Source organism: Vicia villosa, linkage group LG1, assembly GCF_029867415.1.
Source record: "Vicia villosa cultivar HV-30 ecotype Madison, WI linkage group LG1, Vvil1.0, whole genome shotgun sequence".
NCBI lineage: Eukaryota > Viridiplantae > Streptophyta > Magnoliopsida > Fabales > Fabaceae > Vicia > Vicia villosa.
Window position 1 is genome coordinate 49,821,740 of NC_081180.1, and position 23,069 is coordinate 49,844,808.

The 23,069-nt window shown below is 32.1% G+C and overlaps 2 protein-coding genes across 4 annotated transcripts; both read left to right on the plus strand.

The window, feature by feature from the left end:
• Positions 1–2,401: 2,401 nt before the first annotated feature.
• LOC131605796 (uncharacterized) lies at positions 2,402–4,173 on the plus strand. Its single transcript, XM_058878108.1, has 4 exons — positions 2,402–2,556; positions 2,895–3,118; positions 3,212–3,327; positions 3,522–4,173. The coding sequence occupies exons 2-4, from the start codon at positions 2,999–3,001 to the stop codon at positions 4,003–4,005; spliced, it is 720 nt and encodes a 239-aa protein (XP_058734091.1). The 5' UTR covers positions 2,402–2,556; positions 2,895–2,998; the 3' UTR covers positions 4,006–4,173.
• Positions 4,174–10,188: 6,015 nt separating this feature from the next.
• Positions 10,189–14,684, plus strand: LOC131637274 (uncharacterized). 3 transcript variants are annotated; one of them, XM_058907859.1, is made up of 2 exons: positions 10,189–10,345; positions 13,973–14,684. In XM_058907859.1, the coding sequence occupies exon 2, from the start codon at positions 14,003–14,005 to the stop codon at positions 14,507–14,509; it is 507 nt and encodes a 168-aa protein (XP_058763842.1). In that variant the 5' UTR covers positions 10,189–10,345; positions 13,973–14,002; the 3' UTR covers positions 14,510–14,684. The 3 variants fall into 3 exon arrangements, with proteins under 3 accessions (XP_058763842.1, XP_058763855.1, XP_058763849.1); XM_058907872.1 differs by lacking the exon at positions 10,189–10,345 and adding an exon at positions 10,371–10,495; XM_058907866.1 differs by lacking the exon at positions 10,189–10,345 and adding an exon at positions 10,964–12,448.
• Positions 14,685–23,069: the final 8,385 nt, after the last annotated feature.

The window sequence follows — 23,069 nt, forward strand, 5'->3', positions numbered from 1 at the left end:
CACCCCGCCATTGGAACAGGTACCCAAAGTATTTCCTAATTTAATTATAATACTTTTATAGTTAAAAAATGTAATTTCTACTGTTGACAATATTATTTTTCGGAGTTTCTAAAAACACAGATTTATATTGACAAATTTGATAAGATATCGGATATTTTATAAAAACTATATTTTTTATCAAATTTTTGAAATATTAGTATCATATTTATGAATTTATAGCTACAATTTTAAAATTTTGTTTGTATTTTTATCCTTAATTTATGAGCAATTTCAAAATTGCCGGTAAAGTTACAGACATATTTAATTTTTAAAATAGTTGGTATACATAGTGTGACCAAATAATTTAAAGATTTTATAGATGAATTTTTTTTTTTTCACTCAGGGTTACGACCATTCAAAAATAACACTATCTGATATTTAATAGATGTGAGAAATATATGACTTATTGAGTTGTTTGAAACATTAGGTAAATCTTTTGATATGCACCAGATATTTTAACTAATATTGGAAATTTTGATACCAAATTTTTAGTAAAAATCAAAAAAAAATTTACCTAACTTTTTAAATCACCGATAACAAAATTATGAATTTATGCCAACAATTTTAAAATATCAAATAAAATAATATATTTTATTAGAATCTTTATCAACAATTTTGAAATATGTTGTATGCTTGTATGAGTTTTTATCAACAATTTATAATTTTTAGCGAAAAGACATACAACCCATTGAAAAATAATCAATAAAAATCTATACAAGCATACTAAATTTTTAAAATTATCAATATAGGTATATATGTAAGGGGTGGTCAAGTATTAAAAAAAAATTAGTTGGTCAATTTTTTTATTTTTCTTTTGTATGCATGGATATGGTCATTAAAAAAAATGGTCAATTTTTTATTTTTCTTTTAAAAAAAATGTTCAGAAATATTTGATATATTGGATTATTTGAAATACTCAATAAATTTTTTTGATACTTCAAAAAATTTGGTAAAAATCTATACCAAAATTTTTGTATAATTTACCAAATTTTTTATGTATGATATTTTTTTAATAAAATGTGATTAATGAGAAAAATAAGAAAAATATCTCTGTTATTATGAAACGAAGTGGGGTGTCAGCTTTATTCGAAGGATGTTAGTTAGATTACCCATTTAAGCCCAATTAGTTACAAACTACTGAAAATTATATTTCGTATCCCTACCATTATCCTTCTACCCTATATTTTTTTTAAAATATTCCAATTCTATCCTTTTAATTTATAAAATAGTTTTATTATTTAATATTTACCATTTTACACCCCTACAAAAGTGCATCTGATAACTTATAGTCAAGTTATCTGGTTTGTAATTTTTCTTTACCGGATAACTTGCACAAGTTATCCAGTTTGTAATTTTTCTTCACCGGATAACTTGCAGTCAAGTTATCCGGTTTGTAATATTATAGATAACGATTTTATTTATTTTTGGCAACGGTTTTTCCTTGTTGCCTTTTTTATTTTTTATTTTATTTATTTTTTGCCACGGTTGTTCCTTGTTGCCTTTTTTTTTAATTTTCGAATTAGTTAAAATCTATGCACCATCATCATTTTTAAATGGTTTTAAATTTTTTCCTAACAAACCTTTCATGTTTTCATTATATTTTGACTTCATTCAAGATTATTGACTGACCCAACAACATATGATGAAAAGACTCGTGTTGGTTTGTGGGGTTAGTCTGTAATCCTGAAAGTAGTTTGGGGCGTTGCAGACACTACATTTAATCTTGATGAAGTCAAGATATGATGGAAACACAAAAGGGTTGTTAGGAAAAAAAATCTAAAACCATTTAAAAATGATTATGGTGCATAGTTTTTAACTAACCCGGAAATTAAAGAAAAAAATAAAAAGTTTAGACAACAAGGAACAACCGCGGTCAAAAGTAAATAAAATAAAAAATAAAAAAGTTTAGGCAACAAGGAAAAACCGTTGCCAAAAGTAAATAAAATCGTTATCTATAATATTACAAACCGGATAACTTGACTGCAAGTTATCCGGTGAAGAAAAATTACAAACCGGATAATTTGACTGCAAGTTATCCGGTGTAGAAAAATTACAAACCGAATAACTTGACAATAAGTTATCTGGTGAAGAAAAATTACAAACTGTATAACTTGACTGCAAGTTATCCGATAAAGAAAAATTACAAACCCGATAACTTGACTGCAAGTTATCCGATGCACTTTGGTAGGGATGTAAAATAGTAAATATTAAATAATAAAATTATTTTATAATTTAAAAGGATAGAATTGGAATATTTATATAAAAAAAATGTAGGGGTATAGGGATAATGGTAGGGATACGTTGTATAATTTTCAGTTTGGCCCATTAACAGTGGCCCAACTAATCATCACTGTGACGTGAGAAGAGAGCCATTTGATTGAGAATGCTTGACGGAGGTGATTGCTTCACTTTACCTTACCGTCTTGCTCCGCCGTGTCTCCTTCTTGCAACGACGCAGCTTACCTTCATTCTCCGATACATCATTACTCCATGTTCGTCGTCATATAGTTATATTCGGTACGTTTCTTAAACTTCTATGCTCAAATTTCTAGGGTTTGTTTCATTTCATTTATCTTTGGTTGAGCTTTGAATTATCCAATTTTAATTCCACAGAAAAATCAAATTGTTCTCAAGTTTGCATATATGAATTGCATCGTATATCTATTAGACTTTTCGTTCCATTCATGGATTTTCAATTTTCTCCTTGTTATGGTAGAACTCAATGCTGTAATAAGTTACCAATTCATAAAGTTTTGGTAGAACTATAAGAGTTTGCATCATCAAAATTAACTGGAATATATAAGCACCAATATTTTTCCAGCATTATTATGACTTATTTTTGGTTCATTGTGCAGGAGTTACCATATCTGTAGCAGAAGGAGAGGGTTTTGACTGGTTGCAGTGAAGCAAGTAGAAAGAAGGGTCAGTTTATTTGTGCTACAACGCAGGGCTGTGGTTAATGGGAAGTAATGGACAAGGAGAAGTTGTGGTTGGCAAAGAAGAGGTTATTGCTAAACTCAAGGATGATGGCGACTTCGATAAGCTTCGTTTAAAGATCATTCGGAAGCTCAAGGACAATGTAGGCTTGACTCCATTTAGTTTATGAGTTTGGGGATTTTCTAATTTAAAAAAAAAAAAAAATATAATTTCTGAAACTGATTATTCATGACAGGAAGAACTACGACAACATATTATTTCAACTGTGAAACAGTCACAGGCGCTAAATCGTGCTGGAGCAGAAAATATGAAACCTAGACAGCTTTCTGATGTCATATATGAAGAGGTTGGGTAAGTTTTTCCCTTACCTAGTGTCATTGTTAATTGCATTTCCACACCTGTTCTCTTGATTCTTATGTTTCTACGAAAATTGCATTTTATTTTCAACCATGCTGTGAATCTGTGCACACCTTCCTTCGAAGTAGTTGGGTCAATTGAGGTTATGTGGGAACTGTATTTTTATTTTGCTTATAATTTTTTTTCAGGGAGAATATAATGAGCCGCATATCAGATAGTTTATGGCAAATAATCAGATCAGATGACGAGATGAAAGGCGAAATCACAGAAACGGTGCAATCTGTCTATAATAAACTGGTAAACCCCAAAGGGAAAGATGAAGTTCTGTTACCAACATCTGATGCAATGCCTAGTCAGACTCAAGGTGAAACAGCTTCAGCTATGGAGAATGATGGCTCTTTGCGTGAAAATGAGCCACAAGAGCCGCCAGGTTTCACTCTCTTACTGAATCATCCTAATAATAACAGCCACGCCGATCAGGATAAAGAGAAGGCACAAGTTCAGAAGCAAAGATCCACTGCAGAGTGCAAGGAAGATTCCCACCCTTCCCAGGATACACGTGTTGAAGATGATCATAACTTTACGCCTCCTGGATTTTCAAAAGACACGGAGCATAGTCCGCTAGCTGATAGTAGTGATGAAGACCCTGAAGTACCGCCTGGTTTTGGTTGATGAATGGGGAGGTGATTTTTTTCTTCTTCCTGTTATGGGTGTCTCTTTACATCCCAATCTAACTTAGGATGTATCATTTTTTTCTGATTCTCACAGGTCAACAATTATCTGTAATTTTTGTACAAACTCATCCCAATTTTTTCTGAAATAGATGCTGAATTTTCATAATGAATTGTGTTAAAAGCAATTAACCAATGAAAGCCCTTTCAATGAAGAGTGTCTGGTTTTCTACATAAGGGTAAACTAGGACATAAGATTGACAGATGAAATCCTTTTGATCTATAAAACATAACTCAGTGAATCCCGTACAGAATTTAGTTAGTCAGGTCATTTAGGTAATGTCTTGGAAGAACTTTTTGAAGTGAATTCAACTAGTTCGAGGTAGATTAGCATTTTTGCAATAAAAATTCCCAAACTAAATAAACCACATTCCCCATTATGATAGCTTGAGAGTTAGTGCTTATGCATGCACAAATTAGCTTTTGAAAATTTTAACCCTAATCGAAGGACACTTGATATTTTTCAATCTAACTTATGTGTATTCATTACTTTTCTAAAGCAGTGTCTCCACTCAGTAAACCACAAATTGCGAATCAAGGATTCTAAATCATGATAGATTAGGAGTAAATGCGTTCCATTCATTTGTGATGCTCAATAATTAACACTCCAAGAAGAAAACAACAAGATTAGGTAGCAAACTAAACTCAAGGCTTAATAACACTCATATGGATTGTATTTTTCGTTCCACTTGTCTATGATTGACTGTTATAGATTTATATATCTGTTGCCATGAATTTTCTTGTGATACACGTTGACAGACATTGAAACTCAAAAGTGGTCACCAACTAAATCTTGTGGCAAACCGAATAATGTCTTAATACATAAATAAATTAATAATAGAATCCATGGAAATAATGAAGTGTCGATTTGTTTAGCATTATCTAGTACTTATAGAGATTGACACATTGGTTGCCACAAAATACACATAAGGAAAAAGGTGGCAGAGGATCCAACAACTATAATTGTTTGGATTGACAATGTATAAAATTGATTTTGAGATTGTTTAATTTGATAGAATTGGTTTTGAAAGAATTGAGATTAGCAAAATGGTTGAAAATTTTACATTTATATAAAAATGGTTGAAAAATTAATTTCAGGGTAAAAATCACATTTTAACTCAAAAGTTACAAATTCTAACTAGTAGAACCAATTTTAGAGACAGAATCAATTCTACTTTATAAAAACCAAACATCTCAAATCACTTCAGAATCTATTCTATACCTCTAGAATTGTTTTTAACTCTTTTAAAAGCTAAATTAAACATACACTAAGGCTCTGTTTGATAAGTTTTATTTTGAGCTTATAGCATATAAGCTCGTATGATAATAAAAGATCTGTTTGGTAACACAAACTTTTCATCACGAACTTATAGCTTATTTTTCAGACGATATTTTAAATAGCATTTTAGCTTATAGCTTATCATTTTATCTTTCATTATTACCGTTATAAATTTTAATTATTTTAAATATACATTTAATTATTAATTAAAAAATATTTTTTTTATGTCATTTTACATTTATTAGCTAGTTAAACCGCTAATTTTAGCAAACACTTTAATTAGCTTATAAGCTATTAGTTATCATCCATCAACTATAAGTTATAAGCTATATGCCATCAATCATAAGTTATAAGCTATCAACTAGTTTATCAACCAAGCACTAATTTTACCAAAAAAGAGTCTAAGACTATTTGAAAGTTTGGAGGGGAAGGAAATACTTTCGAAAATGAATTTTTTTAAAATTATTAAAAAAAAATTGACATTAAAAAAAATAATTTTATATAAAATGATAAAAGAGTGTTTATCCTTACTATATTTTTAATTTTCATAATACTACAAACATAAAAGATATTTTGAAAATTTATGTAAGCCCTGCAAAATTCTCATTCGATAAAAAATTTGAATTCTTTCAAATTAAAAAGTTTTTGATGTTATGAATAAAAATATATCCTCCAAAATTTTTTCAATTCTTTTCACTTAATCCTATTCAATTTTTAAACCCTCACCTCCAAACTCCAAAATAGATATTAAGCCGGTCATCTTTTAATGTTTGCTAAAAAAACAAATAGTCACTTATAACCCCCAAGTCTAAGCAATATAAGCATCTCTTTGCAGCATCTCTTTGCCCAACACTTTCGAAGGATGAATTTTGACAAAGTTGAAATCCGGGTAGATTCAAGCAAGCTGGTGCAAGATGTGAAGGAGAAGAAGAGAATTATGATGCATGGGAGGAATTTGATTACTAAGATCCGAAGTATCTGGGATCTGGATTAGGAGATTGAGATTAACCATGTGTATAGTGAAGAGAATAATCTAGCTCACGCTATGGGTAGCTATAGTTTCGTCTTGAAGAAGGATTTTTCCTTCTTTGAGGACTGTTTTAAGGATATTCTTAGAAATGATGAGAGTGAGATTAGCATCCCCAAAGTTTTATGTGGGTAGTTCTGTTTGTTTAGGCTTTAGCGCTCTGTAATAAAAAAAACACATAGTCAAACTAATCCATTTGATAGCTTAATTCATTTGTAGAGATTCTTATGAATCCTTCTTAAATTTAATAAGGAAAATTCATTTTAATTGAATTTAAATTTAAGTTTAGATTTTAATTTTTCTCAATTACAAAATACAACAGATTGAATAATGAAAATAATAGTACCCGTCTCATTTGATTCATTATGTATTTTATTATTTTATTTAATTTTAGTAATTTATATGTTTATAATTTAACATAAAAACTATAATGCTATAATTATCTTAGGAGAAAAAACTAATATCACAGTGGATCAATGACTTTAATTTACGGAGGTCAAAATCGCTTTCAGTAATAAGAATAATAATGCATGTTTAATTATAAAAATACAATTCTTTTATTGTCTATAAATATATAATTTTATTGACAAAATACACTAACTATATAGTTGTATTATTATTAAATTGATTGACAAATAATATTGTTTTATTGTTTTACAAGTTTGCAAATTACTCAAGAATTTTGTTTATAATTGTAGGTAAATGTATAATAAAATTAAAGGTATGTTGGATGCTAGGAATCTAATATCTGAACCTCTTTTGTAGAGTCAACTTCCAAATTGCGATGTTCGATATGGAAGGAGCTATTCTCTAGGATTTGGTTCTGACAATAAAGATCGTCCATGGCAGCACGCATCTATGCTATGGCATTTTCCTCGTTGTCGGATTCCTTGCTAGCCAAGGTTATTGTTTTTTTGTTCACCATGCCAGATAGAGAGGGTGAACGTGGAACAATAATTTGGGTGACTGTTATAATTGTGGTCTAGGTAAATTTTACAACACTCTATGGTGAGCGTCAATTGTACTTGCCAAAAATATAATATGTGACAACTCTTAGTGATTAAGAGTTGTCAGAGGCTTTATGGTTTATTGTCGGGTTTAGAGTCAGTTCACGTATAAAAGGGAGAAGCTATATGTATCTGGTATTTGTGTGAATATGAGATTGTCCTTCTAAAACTTCAATTTGAGGTATTTATAGGAACTTTTGGGCCTGGATCTCCGGTGTCTAGGAAGTAACAACTACCTCTTAAAGAATGTGGGATCAAACACTTAATCTCCTATTACGAAGGAGAGTGTGACTAATTTTTTTCATTGACTTCTTCCACACCGTTGTGAATTAGAGACACATCATTTATCATGTTTTAGTGCTTCGGGTGAGCTATCCCAAAGGTAGGCGACAAATTTGAAAAGGGGCGCCACATCTAGTAAAAGGGCGATCATTCTAACTTACGAGAAATCAAGACAATATTGAGGGCAAGACGTCGCACCTCTTGCTTCCCACACTGTTCCTTATGAGTTATTTACAAATATACCAATACAAGTTTAATTCTAAGAAATTCGTACTCATAGGTCAATGTGGTCATTCTACTCTTTTTTACATTGGTTATACCTTTATGACTGACTTGAAGTGTGTCCCACATTTCTTTTGAAGAATTACGATGAGAAACACGAAAAAAATCATCAATACCGAGTGCGACAATGATAATAGGTTTATGTTTTTTGTAACAATGATAATAGGTTTAGCTTTTAAGTTGTACTACACATTTTCTTTATCCTCTTTGATCCAAATATCTCTAGGTTTATTTTTCATAACACCACCAACTTGATGTGTGGGAACAAAAGGACATTTTTTTTAATAATACCTAGATATCACAATTCGTCTCATCTATAAAGATTTTCATCTTCTCTTTTCAATAAGTATACCACTCTCCATTAAAAGATGTGGATTTGTTTAGTGAATTTTTTGAAACCATCCTACCTCTAAGACGATTAATCTTATAACATGAGTTAGACTCTCATGTCACTTATTGACTAAGTGACTTTAGACACAAGAATGCGGTGAATTGTGTTATTTGGTTTTAAAAAAAAATTTGCTAAAAATTAATGTTAAGGTTGGTCGATTTTAAAAAATAAGGTGAAATATATAATTACGAGCAAATGATAAATTACACAAATATAAAAGAGAATAGATAGAGATATCACACCGGTGTTTATAATAGTTTAGCCTTAGACCTCACAAACCTATTCTAGTCTCCACGAGTTTCTCCTTGACGATTCCAATAATAATTTAAGCTTTTACACCGGGTTTAACCCACTACCTCCTTACATCAAGCTTTCACATAGGTTCAACTTGCAACCATTATACCACTTACAATGCTACAAGAGAACAAAGCTCTTGAATTACAACTACAACACGATCTGATTAGAACAATGGATTTACACAAATCTACTTTGAGCTCTTCACTCTCTCAACACTAATATAATGACAAGTGTATAAAGAATTTATATGAAGATAGTTAATAAGGAAGTAAAGTAATAAATTAGATTTTTGTGCTTTGGAATTGGAAGAGTGCAAAAGACTTCTTAAGGAGAAAATTTTTTACTAAAAAGGAAATAATCCATGGAATATGGTCACTCTCTAATCGATTAGCCTATGATGCTAATTGATTATACCTAGCAAATATGAAAACAATTAAATCATGTTCGCTTCCTAATAGATTAAAAGGCTTCCTATTCAATTATGTGACGAGTTTACTCCTTAATCGATCATATACAAGTTCTAATATATTAGAATGCGAGATTTCACATTTTGAATTGGTATAAGATGCTTCCTAATCGATTAGTCAGAGGGCCAGAAGCAATTTTCAGAAAGATATAAAATGTTGTAAAACATTTTTGTGTATGTGTGCGCACTCCTTTAATTCCTTGAGAGCTAGTTTTGCTTAATTACATATTATTGATTCAAAAAAGGTATACAAATAAAGCATTTGATCAGACAAACTTTAACAATTTTATCTCCTTTCAATGTTGATCTTTGCATTTGACTATTTTTCTCTCAATACTAGAACTTTCGTAGTTCCGCTCTTTGATTGCTTCTACATTGATGATGTTCATGATTATTTTAGTTTTGTTCTTTTGTCATCAAAACGACATATGATAACATTATAACTTACACAACACATAGAGTCACAACCCCTGTCGACGATGATGCTTATGAGACCCAACCTTCCTTGTTGACGCATTTGATGAAAAGAAATAAAAATACCTATCCTAGGCTTGATATCCATACACTAACACATAATCTGAAAACATCCTAATGAAAAGCCAATTGTTTAAATGAAGTTGAGAGAAGGTGACGTTGACGCTTTAAAAAAATAATCAATTTTAAAATTATAAAATTAAAATGAATTTAAATACAAAATACACGAAATTAGAAAATTTTAAAAAACTTAACCTTTATTTTTCATGTTCACTTAAAATTTTATAAATGTATATAGTTTTTCACACCCTATCTATTAAAATTAAATTTTAAATTTTAATAGTCTTTTGAGAACTTCAAAGTCATTAAAATTTTATATGATATTTTAGAATTTATATATATTTTTTAAAATTCTAATCTAATATACCTCACAATTCTATATTTTATTGTTAAAGATTAAAAGAATGCTTACGAGAAGATTATATAACCTCAAATCACATTTAATTTTTTCAAAACATTTTTTAAACAAAAATCCCTATCCAAAATCCTTTTGCAAAATAGACCTAAAAACTAAAATAACAAAACTAAGCATCTAAGCCAAATAAAAAAAACAAAAATAAAAAAAGCCAAATAAAAAAACAAAAATAAACAAAATTCAGGAGCTGAAGCATTGCCCTTGTGTCAGATAGAAGTTGGAGTCGCACTGATCTCAACGCAGCCGGAGTTCGGCGTCGTGGGAAGGAAGACAGTCGGAACCAGTGCCAAATCAATCGAAGGTTTTCCTCTTTCTTTCTTCTTCTTTTTTCATCCTTTTCAGATTTATCTTCCCCTCTCCCAGTACGGCCCACGCGAGGCTGAGATTCCATCGCAATTTGCATACGGCACCACACCGCTGCATAGCTCCCGCTCTGCACTGCGAATCCGCGGTAATGCGATTGGCAACATATGAAAATTCTTTTCTACGCTTACGGATATACTTTTGAGAATGTATTGTGTAGTTCAATGTGTTTTAGGTTTTCTAATGGCACATACACATGTTAGATTTTTCATAAACGTAACTGCTTATGTACATTGCGCAAGATTTATAAGTCTGAATGCTTAATTAGGTGTAGCAAGTAAAGGGATTAAGTATGATTGGTGAGGGTTAAGTGTGAATTAGGATTTGTTATGCCAAATTCAAGATTGAATCACTTTAAATTTTGAAAGCTAGTTTTTATTTGACTTTTTAAAGTTGAAATAACTCGAAAAGAATTCTGTTACCAGGTTAGTTTTAAGCTTCAAGTTTGTTACTGGATCTAAGAACTGTTTACTTTTCAAGAATTATTTTTTTCTTTTTTCGTTTCCTCTCTTGTAGTATGAAAGAGAAAACAGGAAATGAAATAGAGAACATTTTCTCAAGGTAAACGGAAATTTTCGATTTTATCACACCACAACTATTGTCTCAATTTACATAATGATAACGTCATAGTTAGAATGAAAAGAATTGACAGATATAGAATACAATGCTTTGTGTTGTAAGTGATTTCAATCAAAATTTTAAGCAAATTAAATGTTTTAGAGCTAGTTCAGGGGATAACCTACTGAAAAGATATATTAGCCTAGGTAGCGACATAGTTAGGTCCATTGGTGGTTGCGGAGAGGAAGAACCAGGGAGACATTTGTTCTTTGAATGTTCTATAATTTTGGACGTATGGAGAGGAATGTTAAGATGGATGGGGATTTGTGCTGTTATGTACGCCAATCAATAAACACATTTCTATCAAGTTAATGGTTTATTGTGTGTGGGTATGGTGTGTTTGGTAAATACGTTAAGTGGTGAATAGGAGGGTGTTTCAGAATAATTTTTGTGAGCTGTAAGCCTGTAAAACGTAGTGGAAGAAGTCAAGAGGCTTTCTTGGAACTGGGTCTGGCTGATCTTTAGAACAAAAGGATTCCAATACTCCTTCTTCAAGTGGGAGGCCAATCCCATTGCGTGCTTTGGCATGCCTTCATTTATAAAGATTAGAGGAATTGTTTGATACTAAAAGTTTGTTGGCATGGAGGTTGTATGTGCTGATTACTGTTGGACATCTTTGCAGTATAATTGATGCAGCGAGTGAATGTATTAGGTGCAGAACTGGGTTGCTTACTGATAGCAGAAGGTGAGTTGTTGCCAGATATGTGGGATGGTTATGCTACTTGATGACCTGCAAAGGGTCTGTAACTCTATTGCCAAATTAATCTCTCCAAGTATATAAGGGGATATATGGGAGGGATTGGATGGTTTGGAGCTGAGCCAGTGTTGTTAAATATCGGTTATATCGCCGATATACCGGTTTTTCATATCGGAATTTGCCTATCCGATACGATATCCGATATTCCGTTTCAATTTCGCGACGCTCCGCATTTCGGCCGTTTTCTAGTATACCGGTATACCGGTTTTGAAGTTCATATCAGAATTTATATTTTTCTGATCATTTTTTTAATAAGTTATATTAAAAAATAACTGAAATATTGAATGTGAAGAGGTGGAAGGAAAAAGTAGGCTACGAAGAGGTGGAGAGGTGGCCAGTAATAATTAGTAAGTAGGCTGTGAAGTGTGAAGAGGTGAAGAGGTGCAGACTAATCAAGTGAAAATATGAAGAGGTAAAGTAATATTCCCTCCGTCTCAAAATTGCAAAGAGGACACCTATTGTGAGATGGAGGGAGTAATAAAGTGGAGAGTTGTATGGATATTAACATAATCTTGGTAGTCTCGAAAATAGAAGTGAATGTGAAGAGGTATATTAATTGGTGTGATTATATATAGGACTAATAGGAGTCATAGTCCATCACCATAAATTTCTCTTCACTATTTTCTTTCTTCACATTCATTCTTCCTGGTCATTCATCTCGTCTAGGTAATTCTTATTTATTTTATGTTTTCTTCTCAATTTTGTTTTTTGGTTTCATTTCTTCTAGTTTTCTCAAACTAGTTTCTTTTCATTCCATTCCATTGGGTTCTCTGTTTTCAAGTCCTTAAACCCTCTGTTTTTATACATTTGTTATAGTATGGAAAGTGGCGGGAAGCATCAAAACTTTTTTAATAATTGTTTATGTTAGAAGCTTTTATATGTGTTCTATGTTTTATTTTATATATAAATATTTATTTTAACCGCCTTTATGGTTTCCGCTATTTGCCCGTTATGATATCCGATATTTCTCATATCGGGTTTTAGGTGATCCGATATTTTCCGCGATCCGATATTAACAACACTGAGCTGAGCTTCTTTTGGTGAATATTAGTCATTTTAATACAATTGAATGGGTGTCTTGCTTTGAAATTTGATCAATTAATTTGTTGTTTATGATGTTATAGTTGCAGAATTAGTATGCTGCTTATAAACTTGTGCTTAGTTCATAGTTGAATCTCGTGTTGTGTATGTTTTGGGTTAATTGGTTTTAATGAAGGCTTGGATTCGCAAAGATAATAGCTATTGTGATGGGGAGTGCTGTCAATGATTATTAGGGAGTATTGTCAGGCTTGTAAAGGCTGGTGCAGATATTATAGTGGGAAGATTTTTGGTTTTCATGTGAGGATGAGCTGTCTTGCGAGTTGGGTGGGACAAAAATTTCAAAAAGCATATGATTGAGGTATTATATAAAATGAAATGTAGGTGTCACTTGCTGAATTTGTGGTCATTTGGCGGTGATGGGATGAAGGTTCACCAAACACCTCGTTTAAAAGTATTTTATGAGGGCTGAGAAAAACTAACTGGACCTGAAGTGATGAGTTTCTCTGCATAATGCCTTTCCTTTTCTAGGGTATCTCTGCTAACACAATGGCAATATTTGTTACTTTCCATTAGAAATTCTTTCTTGACGTGAATTGAAGTTAATTGTCACCCAATTTCACTTTTCTCCTCTTTATTTAGGAACTTAATGAAGGAACTAGTTACTAATTTACAGTATAAAGATAATCTGTACCTCTTATGTAAAGCAAAGAGTCTGAATCTATGTAAGGTTTGAAAGATATCTAGAAAGTTTGAAAGAAGAAAGAATCTAACACAGCCAATGGCTGGTTCCCGTGTAAAAACAAGGAAAGAATAAGATCTCTTGATGATTCTGGCTTCAATAGTAAGTGAGGATCTGCCATACACAGGTTAAGTTTTAGCTTCTAACATCCTTGAAACAATTAACCTGAAATCTAGTTGCAAGAAAACAACTCCCAAAACGTTATGCTCGACTCTCACTACTAACCCTAGCTCATCAAGAGTCCCCGGCCTTTAAAATTTGACACTTGAACACTTGTCATAAATCTGGCATAAAATGTCAGAATATCTTGAATGTATAAATATCAAACCCCTATTTGGTTTAAAATATTTTCTACTGTATAGTACCAATATATCTCTAGCTTTATCACTTATGTCTGGTAAATTGTGCAGGAGTTACTGTATTGATATCTTTCTAGCATTATGGGTGAATTCACAATTCAGATTAGCAATGACCTTGTTAATAAGCTTGTTGATGCTCCAGTGATAAAGAAGAAAACTAGAAGGGTCAAACGTAAGGTGGCAAAAGAAACTGAAAAGCCCCAATATAATGTAGCTGAAAAAACCAAGATTGCACCTGCTCCAGCATGGCCAGTGCAGGCCCCTTTGTTTGTACCTGCAACATTGCCAGTACACCCTTCCCAGTCAGAGTTAGAAAGCATTCGGTCTGTGCTTCATGAAAGTGAGAAGGTTTTGGAAAGATTGCAGAAGCAGGAGGAGCAAATGTTGCAGGAAGTAACCGAAAAGGCCAAGGATCTCCATGAGAAAGAGTATAAGCTTCCAGACCCAAAGCCTGAACGCTGCATGGCCGAGAGGCTTGCTTCGTTGACATGTTACAAGGAACATATCAAAGACCCTTTGAAGTGCGCTGATTTTGTTAACAATTTTGCTGATTGCTTACGTAGACTTGGCCCTTTAGGTGGCAAATAAGATATACCGGGAAGTCGTTTAGAGGAAAATTCATATGAATGAAATGCAAATAAACTTGTAAACTACATATTGATAAACATTCTGTTGCTACCAATTTTGTGTAACATTTTCTTCCCAACATTGAACTGTTTTCTAGTTCAATGCAAGAGACACTGTCAGTTTGGAATTTCCGTTATATTGTGTTGTCTACATGCTCTAGTTATTTCTCCATGTCAATGTTATAAAGAAAATTCAATTCTGTTCCAAAGAAATAGATATTACAAATTACCTTTAAATTGCAGATTTTTATACTGCTGTCTTCTTTAGTGCACTTGCTCAGAAAGGAAATATTTTCTGTTTTTTTTTCTTTTTCTACTAGCCTAATTATCAGAAAGTGACTTTTCCTGCATATTTTCTATTTTATTTTATAATTTATAAATAAAATATTTATTTTAAAAATTATAAAGTAATTAATGTAGTATATTTGTCTTTTACTTAAATTTGGAAAAAAATTTGTTTAACTTAGTAATAGTAGGTAAATTTTAGTTCACCATCAATCTATGATGGACCATCAATAAATATGGTTCACCATATTAATCTCCTTCACTTCTGAAGAAATCGCAAGCAATTTTTATTTTATTTGTTTTATTTAATTTTGTTTTGGATTAAAAGCCCATAAGGCCCAATAGGGTTTATTTGCTTTATGTATTTAAAGACCTTTGGCATAGCCATAAGGATTGTCTCTTTTGTTATAATAGAATCCAAAGTTTTATTTATTCCTGGTGGACTCCAGAGCTTATCTATAGGGTTTGCGCTTGCAACCCTGTTTTCATTCAAGGTTTAGCGCTTGCTATTCCTTTGGAAGGCTTCCGACTGCGTCAGTTGATTTGTAGGAAGAATGATCGAAATGTTCTAAACATTTTTTTCCCAAAGGTACCAAATACTTCCGGGTTGCCCTTGGGCTTCTTGTATATAACAATTACTTGAGAAATAGAATTTTTAACAGAAACTCTTAATCCACCCCTTTGGCTTCTTAGCCATCACACGTGTTGTAAAAAATGCCCCTATTTTCAGAGGTACATCTCTGGACGCCCCTTTTTTTTCTTCTCAAATTTGATTTGTTCCTTAGATGCATCTACTAAATGTTTTCAGTTATGCACCTCCAGAAGCATTTGATCTTATATTCGCGTCAGACTTTTCTCTTCCCTCATTCTTCACTTTTCATCTTCTCTACTCTCTCAACCTCAAAAATCAATCTTCCACCAAACTTCATTGTTTTCTCACGAGTTCGTTAGGGAACATCAACATCAACGATCAACACACTCTGACTTGTTCAAAGCTCAATACAATCGGTAAGTTTTCGAGTTATTTTCGAGTATTTCCCGTAATAGAGTTATAATTCAATTTTAGGTGTAAAAATTATTGGATAGTTTTAGAAACATAGTTTAGAGACAATGTAGGTATTTTTTATGTGTAAAATAGACGATCAAGCCACCTAAAATAGGGTTTTCAATGGTTGGAACAGCAACAGACGCCATTGTTGCATTTTTGAAGCTTCAGAATGTTTTGGAGGTGTATCTACGGAACAAGTAAACGATGTGTGCTTCCGTAGCTGCAACTTCGAAACAAACAAAGATTTTGAGAATGTTGGGTGCTTCCGTAGCTGTATCTACGGAAGCTTTCCACATTTGCATCTATGGAGTTAAAATTGTTTTTTTGTTTTTTCTTTTGTTTTTATAACTTAATTGTATCAAATTCGTATTTATTTGTTATAACTTGCAGACATTATGGCTGATGAGATAGACCGACTGATACATGGGAGGGTTGCCCAACATGCTTCCGTACGACGTGCACAGAGCCAAATAGTCCTAGAGGTAGTTGACACATCTATTCCAAAAGAGGGGACAGCTGAGGCCACACCTTCCACTTCTACTTCTTCATCCCGGAGACGTCGAGATGATGGTGAGGGTACTTCATAGGCGCCCTCCACCCGCAAACGTCGTCAGGATATTTCTGCTCCTCCTGTACCACCTCTAGCCGATGCTGCATCTCCTTTGCCACCTCTTGATGGTGCTGGTTCTCCCGTACCACCTCCTGATAATATTAACTAATTGCATGAGGGTGCAGATGTTGATGTTGATCCTCCTGAGGCTTACCCAAGGGGTCCCTCCGATTTATCCCCGTTGACAGGGTACGCTGATCATAACGCCAGACATGTCTAGAACAGGGAGGTAACGCTACTTGGACTTATTACATTTTGTCCTCAGTGGAAATTTATTATTTCTAACTATCATTGTTATTAGCCGTGCTTTTTTTATCTTGAAACTTTCTTTTTTACAAAAGATTTGTTGTCATAACTAGGAAGTTTTGCTGTATGTAAACTTATATTTAAATTGATACAAAGTCAGATATAGAAATTCAACTATCTTAGAAAGGATCTTACAATTCAAATGTTTGAAAGCAACTTAATAAATTTATATCATGACACAATAACTCTCGACAAATTGACAGTTATAGTTTTTCATGAGTTCTTCAATTTTTTAAAATTATAATTTTATCTTAAATTTCACATTTTATTTTTGTTTGGTCTTTTCTCTTTCTTTTTATAGATGTTTATCAAAATAATATAATGGAGACATATCTCATATGATTTTGTTTATATTAATATTATCATTTTAAAATAATCTCTATGCTCTCATAGATAATTGTTCAAACCTTCGTTGTCTTTTTTAGAAGTGACTTTAGCATATTTTTGGCAGCTTAATTATTTTAAATGAAGTTCTCTTTGTAGAGTTAGAGATATGAGTGTTAAGAATGTATTTGTTAGCATCTTAGAGGAAATATTTCTACTACTCAATTAGCCATTTGAAATATATGTACTATTTAAACGGAATTATGCTACGATCCACTAGTTAAACAAGTGACTCCAAACACAATAGAAAGGGGATAAATTATGGTATTCAAAATTCGCGATCATTCTCATCTTCAGTTTGGTTTGTGGCTTATGATGATGCGGATTTCCACGTGAATTTTGAGAAACCAATTTGTAAAAGTACTGCAAATTAACACCGATTCTCAACCATTTTGGCAAATTAAGTGACTACGATTTAACTTCATCTTCTTTGAATTTGATATACAATTTTTTCTTTAAAAGATCAGCATCTTGAATCTCTTCAACATCTCCAATACCTTCTTTATTATCATTGAGAACTTGCATTAGAGTATTCTTTTAGGTCGATTTTGAGTTTTCATATTTTAGAGGTTGATCCTCAACTTTGAAGGTACTCTAAAATTATAAGAAAAAGAGTTTAAACGTGAGGACAATTTAAAAAATATTTTTCTTAAATATTTTTATCAAATAACCTTTTTTTTTAAAATAACTTTTTTCTTTATTTTAATAAATCACTCAAACGTAGAGAAAAAATAAAAAATAAAAGATAAATGAGATAATACACAAGAAAAATAAAAACATACAAATATTTATGCACTAGTTTACAACACTGTTTTATTATATCTAGACAATTTTTTCTTTTTTTGGCTTTTCACCACCGGTATAATCCGATTCATAGGTTAGTTATGGCATCAAGTAGTGTTTACTCTTTCTCTCCAGAATACAACAATAATCTCTCGCATGTCACTTCAAGAAACACACTAGCACTCATCTAGTCATCTCAACATCGAAAAATAGTTTTGTTGAGGAATCAAGTGTTTATCCATCTCTTCAAATTTTCTTTTTCACAAAAGATTTGTTGTCACAACTACGAAGTTTTATAGTATATAAACTTATATTTAAATTGATACAAAGTCATATCTAGAAATTCAACTACGTTAGAAAGGATCTTACAATTCAAATGTTTGAAAACAACTTAATAACTTTATATCATAACACAATAACTCTCAACAGATGACAGTTATAGTTTTTCACGAGTTCTTCGATTTTTTTAAATGATCATTTTATCTTAAAACTCACATTTTATTTTTCTTTTCTTCTCACTTTCTTTTTATAGATGTTCATCATAATAATATAATGGAGACTTTTGTCATATAATTTTATGTATGACCAATATTTTCATTTTAAAATAATCTCTGCGCTTTCATAGATGAATGTTCAAACCTTCGTTGTCTTTTTTAGAAGCGAATTTAGCCTATTTTTGGAAGCTTCATTATTTTAAATGAAGTTCTCTTTGTAGAGTTAGAGATATGAGTGTTAAGAATGTCTTTGTTAGCATCTTTGAGGAAATATTCCTACTACTCAATTTTTCATTTGAAATATATGTACTATTTAACCGGAGTTATGCTATAAAATCAACCTGTTAAACAAGTGACTCCAAACACAATAGGAAGGGGATGAATTATGGTATTTAAAATTCGCAGTCACTCTCATCATCATTTTGGTTTGTGGCTTATGAGGATGAGGATTTCCACGTGAATTTTGAGAAACCAATTTGTAAATGTACTACAAATTGGTACCGGTTTTCAAATATTTTGGCAAATTAAGTGACTACGGTTTAACTCCATCTTCTTTAATTTGATATACAATTTTTTCTTTAAAAGATCATCATCTTAAATCTCTTCAACATCTCCAATACATTCTTCAGTATCATTGAGAACTTGCTTTAGAGTATTCTTCTAGGTCGATTTTTAGTTTTCATATTTTAGAAGTTGATCCTCAACTTTGAAGGTAATCTAAAATTACAAAAAAAAGAGTTTAAATATGAGGAAATTTTTTAAAAAAATTCTAAGATTTTTTATCAAATAACTTTTTTCTTTATTTTAACAAATCATTCGAACATAGAGAAGAAAATACATTAAGAAAAATGATAAATAAGATAAGACACAAGAAAAAGAAAAACATACAAATATTTATGTACTAGTTTACAACACCGTTTTATTTTATCTAGTCATTCTTTTCTTTTCTTTTTTTTTTTTGCTTTTCACCACCGTTATAGTCCGGCTCAGGAGTCAGTTCTGGCATGAAGTGGTTTCAGCCATTTCCGATCGCAGTTGCGGGGGATCAACCAAAAACTTAATTAATCCAATAAAATGAAGTAGTGTTTACTCTTTCTCGCCATAATACAACATTAATCTCTCCCATGTCACTTCAAGAAACACACTAGCACTCATCTAGTCATCTCAACATCAAAAAATAGTTTTGTTGAGGAATCAAGAGTTTATCCATCTCTTCAAACTTTCTTTTTTATCATGACACAATAACTCTCGACATATTAACAGTTATAGTTTTTCACGAGTTCTTCAATTTTTTAAAATGATCTTTTTATCTTAAATTTCACATTTTATTTTCCTTATCTTTTCTCTTTCTTTTTATAGATGTTTATCATAATAATATAATGGAGACTTATGTCATATGGTTTTATGTATGATTAATATTATAATTTGAAAATATTCTCTAAGCTCTCATAGATGGTTGGTCAAGTCTTTTTTTAGAAGTGACTTTAGCCTATTTTTGGCAGCTTCATTATTTTAAATGAAGTTCTCTTTGTAGAGTAAGAGATATGAGCGTTAAGAATGTATTTGTTAGCATCTTAGAGGAAATATTCCTACTACTCAATTAGCTAGTTGAAATATATGTACACTATTTAACTGGAGTTATGCTATGATCCACTTGTTAAACAAGTGACTCCAAACACAATAGGAAGAGGGTGAATTATGGTATTCAAAATCTATAATCACCTTTAAAATTCAAAATTAATTGGCAGAGCATATGATTGGAGAGAGAGAGAGAGAGAGAGAGAGAGAGAGAGAGAGAGAGAGAGAGAGAGAGAGAGAGAGAGAGAGAGAGAGAGAGAGAGAGATCCTCTTGGTCTAATCCCCTCCCCAAGAAACAAACTTCTTGAGAGTTTCATTATAATAATTATTGAGCTTTTACCTAGTTATCCCCACAAATCTTATTAGAGTGTACTGGTAGATTTTACATTGACTTATTCCTCAAGTAAAAATGGAGATTTATTAGGCTAAGTTCATGAATCAATAACAAGAATTTAGTCAACTAATCTCGAAAAGTAAACAGAGATTTTGTTAGACAACCTCCATAAGCAACCTGTAACACCCGAGACCGAAGAGGCCGAGTAACATGTAACATCCGAGGCCGTAGAGGGCGAGGAGTGATAGCTGAATTCACATAGGAATGAGATGGATCCTAAGAATGTGTAGGGATATGATTGCATGGTTGAATGAAGTCTTATAAGGATTGATTGGTACTACCTATACCAATAAGGTGCATCATCTTTTCGGTAGCCTAATTGATAAGAACTTCATAGTTAGGATATTTGACTTGGAGTAGTATTAGGATGGGTGACCTTCTTGAAAGTTTCCTATAAAGTGTGTGAGTGAGGACAAAGCATGTTGAAAAGATCTGTGTTGGTTTGTGGTGTCAGTCGGTAATCTTGAAAATAGTATGGGGCGTTACACAACCAAGAGAAACTGAAAGAGAATCACAATCTTGATCTAATAGTTGAACACCAGTACAAATAAAACCGCATAAAAGTATTTCACTCACAAAAGCACTAAGATAACTTTTATTGAGAGAAAGAATATAAGACAAAGAGGTTAAAAGAGAGAAGAATAATTTAACATCGAATTCTAGTGTAAGAAATATTGAGGAGGCGCCCTCATTATATAGGAGAAAATGTAGCTCAAAAAGTAAAATGTTCCATGGGCCTTTTAATGCTCATAAGTAATTATGCGTATCTAGTAACCGATTATGTAGCTAAAGTAAAAAGTTTTCAATTGCGCCATTATTAAATGACTATAAACTCCAATAGTCGATCATGTGGTGAGATAATCGATTAAACATTGAGGATAATCGATTATCCAAAGTGATTTTCTCTCATAATTGACTTAGACTTGCAACCAATTAGCTATAAGCGAATACATTTTTTTTACTGATTTTATCAAAGAGAAAGGGTCCTTAAAAACATTTTGTGAGCGTGTGATATTTTCCTTATTAACTTATTAATTACTCTAGTATTTTACAATACTTTGGTCAGTCAAACACTGTGTTAAGTGCACGCATGATTAAACGAGCTTTCACACTTTGTGCCACTAGGCAAGAAATTGATTTCCAAAATATTTCCCACATCTCTAACACGTGTAAGGAACCCAGTTCGATTTAGCTCTAATCCCGGGAGAGTTAATACGGGAAGAGGATCAGAGAGTTCAACTTAGATTTACTTTTAAAATGGAAGTGGGGGATCATGGGGGAGAAGAAGACTTTGTGGTTGGATGTTTTGAATGCTAGGTACGAGAGTATCAAACAAACCATCATAACTAGGTTTACTAAAATCCACAAGAAATCAAAATCAACATGGTGGAAGGACTTAATTAGCATCAATAAGGGAGTTAGTGGACCTGTTTCTCTTTTTGCAGGTAACGTGAGGTTTCTAGTTGGGGATGGAAAGACAATTCCTTTTTGTTCTGCTGTTTGGGCTTATGAAAGTAGTTTGAGGGATTTATTCTTAGACCTGTACCAACACATCATCAAAAAGGATTAAGTTGTGGAAAGAATGGGGAACTGATCTGATATCAATTGGCATTGGAGCGATTTTGGTTTGGTTGGTTCAGAGGAAGAGATTTCAAAGGACAAATTGCTTATGTTTCAAGATGTGTTGAACAACACGTTGTTGGTGTTTGGAGCAACAGACATTCCAGTTTGGCAATTAGATCCAATAGTTGGTTATTCAATTAAATTTAGTTATGAGTGTCTGGTAGCAGATAAAGTTATCGAAGAGATAGACGGAAACAAGAATGAAGTTTTTAACAAACTTTGGAAAGCTAAAATCCTGTTCAGAATTAGAGCTTTTGGGTGGAGAAATTTCCTTAACAGACTTTCAAGTATGGACCAATTAAGCAAAGTAGGTATTATTTCTTCTTCTCATGATCTCACGTGCGCGTTTTTCTTTTAGAAAGAGAAAAACTTGAGTCATGTTCTCTAAGGTGGATGGTCTAATTTGGCAGAAGGTGGGGGTTTGGGTTGGCATCCATAGGAGTGATGAAGAATTAGTTTGAAAGAATTATTTGTGTTGGGTCAATTCGGTTAAGAATAAGAAGATGAAAAAAAAAAGAAAGGAAGGAATTGTGTGGATGGCGGTCATTTGGAGCATATGGAATTTTAGAAACGATATTTTGCTAAACAATGATTTTTACGTTGTTTAAAAATTGTTATCAAGTTGACGGCGTGGAAGTAGTCTTTTATAAGAAATACTCCTCATTTTAACTATAACTTTTAGGGAGTTTTGTAAAGATCCTTTGAGTTATTTATCTTAAGTTGCAACTGGTTTAAATTTTCTCCTTTCTCGATTTTATACCGTGTTTTTTTTTAAAAGTGCAAGAGTACTCCTAATACTCATTTTATATAATTCCTAGCTTAAAAAAATATTGTCATTAATAAGACTACTATGAACCTAGACACTTTGGTTTTCACTTGTTATGTGGGAAGGATTATTTTAATTCTGTTAGCTATAGTTTTTGTGGCAATTTTAAAAATAACATTAAAAAAAAACTATATATTTGTAATCAGCATAAAAAAAGGGGATAACTTCTCTACCCATCACAAAAAGTTGGG

What these genes read in the sequence shown, in the direction of transcription:
- LOC131637274 (XM_058907859.1), top strand. Translation starts at nt 14,003, where the DNA reads ATGGGTGAATTCACAATTCAGATTAGCAATGACCTTGTTAATAAGCTT.
- LOC131605796 (XM_058878108.1), top strand. Translation starts at nt 2,999, where the DNA reads ATGGGAAGTAATGGACAAGGAGAAGTTGTGGTTGGCAAAGAAGAGGTT. An exon ending in TTCGGAAGCTCAAGGACAAT is followed by an intron (nt 3,119 to 3,211) that starts GTAGGCTTGACT and finishes TATTCATGACAG; the next exon opens with GAAGAACTACGACAACATAT. An exon ending in GTCATATATGAAGAGGTTGG is followed by an intron (nt 3,328 to 3,521) that starts GTAAGTTTTTCC and finishes ATTTTTTTTCAG; the next exon opens with GGAGAATATAATGAGCCGCA.